General features: G+C 44.9%; 1 protein-coding gene across 2 annotated transcripts; it reads right to left on the reverse strand.

Moving 5' to 3' along the window:
- Positions 1–2,275: 2,275 nt before the first annotated feature.
- Positions 2,276–7,421, reverse strand: LOC142765722 (amblin-like). 2 transcript variants are annotated; one of them, XR_012884372.1, is made up of 4 exons: positions 7,242–7,380; positions 4,729–4,917; positions 3,508–3,690; positions 2,276–2,754 (listed from the first exon to the last, which is right to left on the reverse strand). XR_012884372.1 is itself a non-coding variant. In XM_075867215.1 (4 exons), exons 1-4 carry the CDS (start codon positions 7,380–7,382, stop codon positions 2,681–2,683), a joined length of 501 nt encoding a protein of 166 aa, XP_075723330.1. In that variant the 5' UTR covers positions 7,383–7,421; the 3' UTR covers positions 2,276–2,680. The 2 variants fall into 2 exon arrangements, 1 of the variants encoding a protein (XP_075723330.1); XM_075867215.1 differs by having other exon boundaries at positions 7,328–7,421.
- Positions 7,422–8,298: the final 877 nt, after the last annotated feature.

Genomic DNA, 8,298 nt, shown 5'->3' on the forward strand with positions numbered 1-8,298 from the left:
GCATGCGTGGTCGTTGCCTGGGCTACGCGAATAGCGTGACTGCTGATGTCCGAGTACTGTAACTTTTATTGAAACAAGAGCAACAACTCCACCAATAATAACTGAAACAGTTTTATCCTTGCTAACGCATATTTCCTGCTGCTACATAAGCATATTTCGGTCATGCACAAATCTCATCGAAACTCTTCACCTCTCAAGACGTCAATGCCCCAAAAAGTGTTCAAAATGCCTGCCTTCGGCAGCAACGCAAAGCATGAACCGCTGTCGCGTCGACTCGATGACTCGGCGCAGTACTTCTGCAGGAATACTCGCACAGGCAGATGTTATCCTGTCCTTCATGTCATTAACATCGCTGGGCTCTGTTACGTAAACTCGATCTTTAACGTAGCCCCAAAGGAAAAAGTCGAGCGGAGAAAGGTCAGGTGATCTTGGTGGCCAAAACATCGCTCCTGCGCGCCCAATCCACTGTTGTGGAAAACGTCTGTCCAACCAGTTCTTCGCCCTGGTAGAAAAATGTGGTGGTGCTCCATCGTGCTGAAACCATACTTGGCGCAGGTCATTCAGGGAAAGACTGCAGACAAGATCATCAATGACAACACCTAATATTTCTTCTGTGTACATCTTTCCGTTCAAGTTGTCCTCAAAAAAGTGAGGTCCGATGATCCTGTCCCCGAGTATGCCGCACCACACATTCACACTCCAGCGAACTTGATGCTTGTGCTGCCTCAGCCAGTGTGGGTTTTCTTGTGCCCAATAATGGGCGTTGTGAAGATTAACACTTCCATTTCGGCAAAACCGAGCTTCATCAGTCCAAATTATTCTGTGCAAAAAGTCATTTTCTTGATCAGTTTTGATGAGGCCCCAATTGCAGAAGTCAACTCGCCTTTCAAAGTCCGCCTCATTTAGGTCCTGATGAAGGTAAACGTGATATGGATGGAACTTGTGCTTTCTTAAAACATTTGTGACTGTTCCGATGCTGCGACCGCACTGATCGGCAATCTGTCGGATGCTGAGCTCTGGCATCGAGGTTACGCACGCGACAACGTCGATTTCAAAGTCTTCATCGACGATTGCCTTCCTGGTCCGTCTCGGAAGGTGGACAGAGCCTGTTGTGCAGAAGCGTCGAAACAGGTTTGTGAAAGTGGGCCTTGTTGGAAGGGGACGGTGTGGGTGGCGAGACGCGTAAAGCTCCATTGCTAACGAAGCGTTGCCATTCATTTCAGCCATTGCAAGCACCACGTCTACTTTTACTTTGGTAGAATACCTCACGCCAGAAGCAGCCATATTAGCTCGAAAGGACTCCACGTGGATTTCCTTGGTAGACCTTCAATGCAGAGACGCTGTGCTCTAACCGGAGGCACCCTAGTGCAGGACGGTCCTGCTAACGCGTTCACAAGAAGATGTCTCAGTGTGATCTAAAGTCACGAAAAAACGTCGCGAAAAATGGTCTCCTGTTATCGCGTTCATCAGGATCATGCGTAAGGCTCATGGCGCACCGCGCTGTCACATTTTGATTTCGCCGGCCGAAGAGGGCAAGGGTAATTGCTATCACCTATGCCTACGCTTCCACCCTCTTCACACACTAAACACCACACGCAACAGATGCGTCACTTTAGGGAGGAGCTTTGCGCGGACCCTCACCCTCTTGCATGCGTAATCGTGCGAAAGACAATTAAACTTTGGAGCCGGATATCTCGGAACACAGGCGTGCTAGAAAAAATCTTCCAACTGAAACTGTGTACAAACACCACTGCCTACATTTTTTCAATATAAACATGCCAACTTACCGCAGCCAGTAAAAAGTTAATTATTAAATTTTAGTTAATTGGGCTGCTGACAGCGATAATTATCATCTAACTTTCTGTCCCCCTGGCCGCTTAACTTATTTGCACAAGTGGTTCTCACGTGCCTTCGAGCGCCTAATTTTAAAAAAATCATAAAGCTTAATTTTGAACACCCGGTATATATGTGTGTGTGTGTGTGTGTGTGTGTGTGTGTGTGTGTGTGTGTGTGTGTGTGTGTGTGTGTGTGTGTGTGTGTGTGTGTGTGTGTGTGTGTGTGTGTGTGTGTGTGTGTGTGTGTGTGTGTGTGTGTGTGTGTGTGTGTGTGTGTGTGTGTGTGTGTGCAGTACATCTTTCGTATAGGAACAGTAGCAACGGAAGTGTTTATATTTCGTCAGTTTCGGCTAGAGTAAGGCCTTCATCGGGAACAAGGCCGAAACTGTCGAAATACACTTCCGTTGTGACTGTTCTTACGCATATAGGAGAGAGACAGATACGCTAACTTCTGTATTCAGTAACATACAATATTACACGTTTTGGCTAAAGGAGAAAGTGTAGAAAGCAAGGGGAGGAAAGATATGAAAGGTCCACTGTAGACGATCGCTCGGTTTGCTACCCGACGTTAGGGGTAAGGGAATGGAAGGATGGAGAGAGTGAGCACTACACGCGCACGGAACATTCGACATCTGGGCCAGCGTTCACAAACTGCATTAGTGCACGAATGACTTTTATATGTCATCCATGGAGTGGCAGGCATGCCGGATCGAAGGTAAGTTGGATAGTCCCTTCAGACCAGCACGTGTGAAGAGTTTGTGATGAGACGAACGTAATACGGTGGTGCGGTCGAAGTCGGGGGATCTCCTTGGCGTTTTTGAAAAGAGCGGCGCAAAGAAGCTTGTCTATTTCGGCTTCTTCGGTAGGAAGTCTTCAGGGTTCGGTACAGCCCGAGAACAGGCTTCTTGGGAATTAGCATCTGTAGAATAAAGAAAGGCTTTAACAGAATACACTGGGGCAGATATTGTGCATAAACCGCGCGATAAGCAGCTTGCACGAGTCCATTTACCATTGAGTAATTGATTTGTGTCGGCTTTTTGGCGCTCGAAGAGTCTGTGTCAGAGAACAACAGTCAAGCACGACGTCGATATAACGAACTTTAACATTCCACTTGTCACAACCTCATGCACACAAAACACCGCGTGTTTTAAACCTCGATATAACGAAGCGTGTTATCGGTGGTTTCAATCGCCGGTAACATGCTACGAAATCTCAAGCAAAGGCAAAGTTGTCTATTGAAACACCGGAGCAGAGGGAGGCAATATCAGCACGTTACAGAGAGAAGTTTACCAAGCGTGAGAGAATGCCGATATCGAACCTATACTGCAGCTGCCGTCCGTGTGCATAGTTTTTTTGTGAAACCGAGCCAAACGTGTACTTTTTGCTCGTGATAACTGGGTTTACAATAGCTAACTATCAGCTAATTTTCGCTGAGTTTTTGGGAGCCCAACAGTGCAGCCACGTAAGCGACTACCCATATAGTGTCCGCGGACCTTGTGATCGTCTCCTGAACACGTATCGCAGCCAATGCAGAATGTACGGTTTGCAAAAAAAAAATGCCATAAATCTACACGTTCCTCGCGCAGGCCGGATCTATACTGGAAGCCATAAAACAGCAAGATACCCTTGTTGTTTTTTTTAACGATATTTGACACCACAAGCAGACACTTACTGGTGCAACTTTTCGTGCAAGCTTCACAGGATGGGAAGCTGTTAGCGCCGACGGAACAGTTAGCGCTCAGAATGCGAGTGCAGAGGCCAGCGGCGAAATTGAAGTACCATGTATTTCTAGACCCCTTGTGGCATGGTCCTTGCTTTGGCACCACGCTGCAGGAAAGTTTCTGCCTCTCCGGCGCTGCAAACACGATTAGGTCAATGGTAACGTTGTTGCGAGAGGTCAGTAATTAGTTATGCGTCTATTCACTAGATGCGTCCGACAAAGCTATCTAAATTCTTGAACGTGAGTTTATTGAAAGCTAGTTGTTTGGCCAGTTGGTAATTCGTCATATTATGAGTAAATTTATACTGCAACTAAGTAATCTCTATAGAAACACCCCCACATCCAGGTTAGCTTCCACTCAAAACACACACAACACAGCACTGTGAGTGTGTTTCTTGTGAGGAAGCCAGTGTGAATGTGTGAGTGTTTCGAGAGATTACCAAGTTTGCGCTAAATTTACTCACAATATTATTTAACGCAAGGTTTCTCGGGAAAAGGAATTCTTTTTAGTTAAAAAGACATCTCTCAGGCCCGACAAACGTGCATTTATTATGAAAATCACGCTAATCTGTGGTTAATTAACGAATATCGCGCCTATCAGCTTTTCAATTAACGCTTGGGACTATTTTCAATTAACGCTTGGTACATATATTGCGATTCACGAACTGTAGCCGTTGTTTTTTCAATGCATGCACACTATAGGATAAAATCGCGGATTTTGGAATAAAGCGCGGATTTCAAGAGATGTGTTGGTCAGTTGCGAATTTCGAACCGGTGGTCACTTGAGCGCCGATCGCAGGCATTGGTTTGAGACCAAAGAAAATGAAACAAGCAGAGGAAGGCAGCGAGTTAGATGGAACGAAGAAATTTGATTGATCCTTCGATTAATTCATTGTTGAAAGTCAGAGCTCTTTTCTATCCTTGTCTTTTCGCTTTTATCGTTACGCTGTAACTACTAGGTTGCACTGTTCGTACATTAAGTTTAGAGTTACTGTATATGCTATACCTTTACCTAACTCTAATTAAGTTATGTTCTATCAATTTTTCCAAGTTTCCACGCTGCACACCGACGGCTATGGACAACTATACACCACAAAAATCTCCTGTTGCTTGTGAGTTCACAGCAGCTCTTGCGATAAGCGACAATAAGTGCGTCAACTCAATTGTACTTACGTAGGCACACTTTCTGGCACATTCTTTCCGAGGCAAAGTGGTCATTGGCTCCACCACATCTTCCGGAGAGGTACATTTTACACGTTTGCAACGCGAAGTCGAAGAACCAAAATCGCGCATTTCGCCGGCACGGGACTCGTAAGTTCGTCGGTATTTTGCTGCACCTGGCCCCTTTCTTTCCTCTAGCGGCTGAAACAAACGAAAATACGTATCTTTAAAAGACACTTGTTTGTAGGATTTCCCAAGACGCCCTGTGAACTTAGTGGCTGACGGGTCTTCGATGTCCTCTCTTCCGACCGCTCACCGATCGGGGCCCCGTCTGCGAACTGCTCTCACTGTTTCCACTTTTTTTTTTACTCTTTTACTCCCTCCTTATCCCTTCTCTTGCGAACCACTACTGAGGTGTCGCACTTTGCCGCAGAAAGTTGCGGGGTTAACTTAGCATTTTTTTTCCTCATTTAAGATCACTTCCCCCCTCTCCCTGCACGCACGCTATAGTGCGCAAGAGGAGCATGATCATTGATGGTAGAGCAGACTACAATGAATCTGTCATACCAACAGACTACATCATACCAGTAAACTACCATCATGCTACCATACCAACAAGCCCAAATCACCTCTCTCATCGCATGAGGAGCTTCTGTGAACTCATGTATAATGAACCAAGCATTCACATTCTTGCAGCTTGTAGAGCTTACAGGGGCTAATTAATATTTAATGAAGCGCGTTTGCCCCTCTGAGGCTAACAGGATGCGACGGTGTAGCCATCACTCTTGACGTGTGGAAGCACCGGGAAGTCTCTATATTGCGTCGACAAATCGAACACGGGATGTCGCTGTGGGCAACGTTTCGACCACGGAAGCTGTGTCCATGGGACATTCATCTGCCCTTCTTACAACAATGTTCATTATGTTAATCATGGTTGCGGTGCTACACATTAATCGTGGTTGCGGTGCTAACCCAACTTTTTTTACAAAAATTACATATGTACTCTAACGATACAGGTGTCACGTCGGGTTGGCGCCAATTGCAGTTAGGCAACATCCACTGAAGTACTTGGTCTACGCAACAATATCCAGGGATCCAGGCCTACCATCCTTGCAAGCACAAGTGCTACTTTTCAGCCTACAGCTTCCGATGTTGGTAATAACCATGTTGCTCTTGGAATCGTTCATCATCATCAGCCTGGCTGCGTCCACTGAAGGAAAAAGACCTCTCCCATGTTCCGCCAGTCAACTCGGTCCTGTGCTTGCTGCTGCCTATTTATACCCGCAAACATCTTAATCTTATCTGCGCACCTACCTTTCTGTCTCCCCTTAACCCACTTACCTTCTCTGGGAATCCAGTCAGTTATTCTTAATGACCAGCGGTTATCTTGCCTACGCACTACATGCCCGGCCTCTTTTCAATATCAACTATGATATCCTTAACCCCTGTTTTTTCCCTGATCCACTCTGCTTTCTTTTTGTCTCTCAACGTTACACCTATCATTTTTCTTTCCATCGCTTGCTGTGTCGTACTCAATTTAAACTGGACCGTCTTTGTAAGTCTCCTGGTTCCTGCTACGTAGGTAAGTATCTTTATAAAACACGTGCGACTGTTCAACATACAAGTCTGTGCATACAACATTTGTACATATGTTAAGGGTCCTTTCGTAATGTTGAGCTCGGCATCCAAATACAACAGAGTCATCCGCATGCTTCACATGACATCGATATTCCACCGGGATCTGCAGACTTTCTTTCTCTTTTTCTTTCATCTAGCATCAATGCTCTGTATTAGAGTAAGCGTACAGTATTATTATAAGTAATAACGTCCGTCCCCAGAACGCTGTTTTCTGCCTGAATCAGATTGGCATCTTTCATGTAATTCGCAGCGTTCGTCAGCCACTATACAGCCGGAAATTAGGGTTAGGAATTCAATTTTTTGCCAATAGAAATTCCTCCAAAATGTGCAATTCTCACATCATCTTTACGCGTTGTACAGCAGATAGCTTCAATTCCGTGATAAACGCGAAATATTTCGATGAAGCAGCCATAGCAAGTGGACTGCTTCTCTTTTTTTTTTCTTCGAGCCTGCATAGCTCAAAGAAGTATCTGATATATGTCAAATACTCATAGTAAGTATAGACCATATAGATGCCTTACTTATTTTTTTTGCAAGCTGGCTATTTTCTATACAGAGCAAGTCAAGCAAAAGCAATATGAGTAGCTACAAAGGCTATAGTTCGTGTTGCATCTTGGTTAAACGTGTTTCTAACCGTATACAGGGACAAAACTGTACACACCAAAAATACAGAGCACAGACTGACAACTACATTTTGTAAGTCTGCATTCTCTATTTTTCGTGTGTCCAGTCCATCCCTGTACGGTTAAAAACGCCTTTACCCAAGAAGCAGAGCATCATTTTGGGGTCAGCTGCTGCTTGTATACAGTGCTCTTTGCAGAAGACCAAAAGAGCATGACAGTAGAAACGTATACAGAGAGTATTTAGAACATAAAGCAAAACCTTACCCACTTGGTAAACCAAAACTTCGTTTTACAGTAAGAGATAAGTACGTTTGCACTCTTCAACGACCACAAAATAAATTGCAACGTACCGTAAACGTAGAGCACACAGGCGAGCACAACGAGACAACACGCTCGAAGTCTCATAATAAAAGTAATGCTCCGAGCAGCTGAAATTACAGCTTCAGCATTCTAAACTATTGACAATACGTGCTTCTATTGTCACGTCATGTGCCCCTATTGTATTGTAAATTCGCTTTAGAACGGCATTTCACTGGCGCATTGTATTGTTCCCTTGTGATTCAACGCGAGGAACAGAAGTTAAAGTATTGAAGCTTCCACACCTGTTCGTTTCCAGAAGCCTGTATATGCGCGTGTTTCTTCAAATGATAATATACGGTAGCGCAAACAAAGGACATGGACAAGAGAAGGCATATTCAAGACAACACAGCGCTAACTTTCAGCAACAGTTTATTACTCGCAGGTCCCGCTAGCATATCCACTCCACGACATCATACGTCACATGTGCATAGCTCTCACAACCATAAATTGTAACCTACGAGCATGCATCAACACATTACAACACTATATGCAACTAGTTTTCTTTTTTCTAGTGCATAACCATGAAACGTTCATCGTGAAGACATGTAATCAAGTTCTTTATTATTACCGTAGCAATTACATGGACACTCTCAGCTAGATCTTGCCGTCGATGTGGGAGTCGCCGTCACTCACCGTATATGTTTGCATGTTTATATATATGAAAACGCAAGAAAAAAATAATCCAAAAAAGACTCCGGAGTGCGGAATCGAACGTGGGACCTTTGAAACGTGAGTGCGAGGCATTAACCACTGAGGAGCACATCATTCAACGTTCAAACGGCAAGTTATTTATATCTACTACTTACCGCTGGTGACCCGCATCTCGGGGAGGGGGGAACAACGCTGTTTTCAGCATTACCAGCAAGATGGCGCAATGAGCAGCGGCCGCTATTCAGGCTCACCTCAGTTTCGGCTTCGAGGATTTCGACCACGGTGTCGTAGAATTCGCGGCCGTCCACCT

The sequence above is a fragment of the Rhipicephalus microplus genome, chromosome 6 (genome assembly GCF_043290135.1).
Source record: "Rhipicephalus microplus isolate Deutch F79 chromosome 6, USDA_Rmic, whole genome shotgun sequence".
NCBI classification, from domain to species: domain Eukaryota; kingdom Metazoa; phylum Arthropoda; class Arachnida; order Ixodida; family Ixodidae; genus Rhipicephalus; species Rhipicephalus microplus.

What these genes read in the sequence shown, in the direction of transcription:
- LOC142765722 (XM_075867215.1), bottom strand. Translation starts at nt 7,382, where the DNA reads ATGAGACTTCGAGCGTGTTGTCTCGTTGTGCTCGCCTGTGTGCTCTAC. An exon ending in GTGCCAGAAAGTGTGCCTAC is followed by an intron (nt 3,691 to 4,728) that starts GTAAGTACAATT and finishes TCGTGTTTGCAG; the next exon opens with CGCCGGAGAGGCAGAAACTT. An exon ending in TTGCACGAAAAGTTGCACCA is followed by an intron (nt 2,755 to 3,507) that starts GTAAGTGTCTGC and finishes TTTATTCTACAG; the next exon opens with ATGCTAATTCCCAAGAAGCC.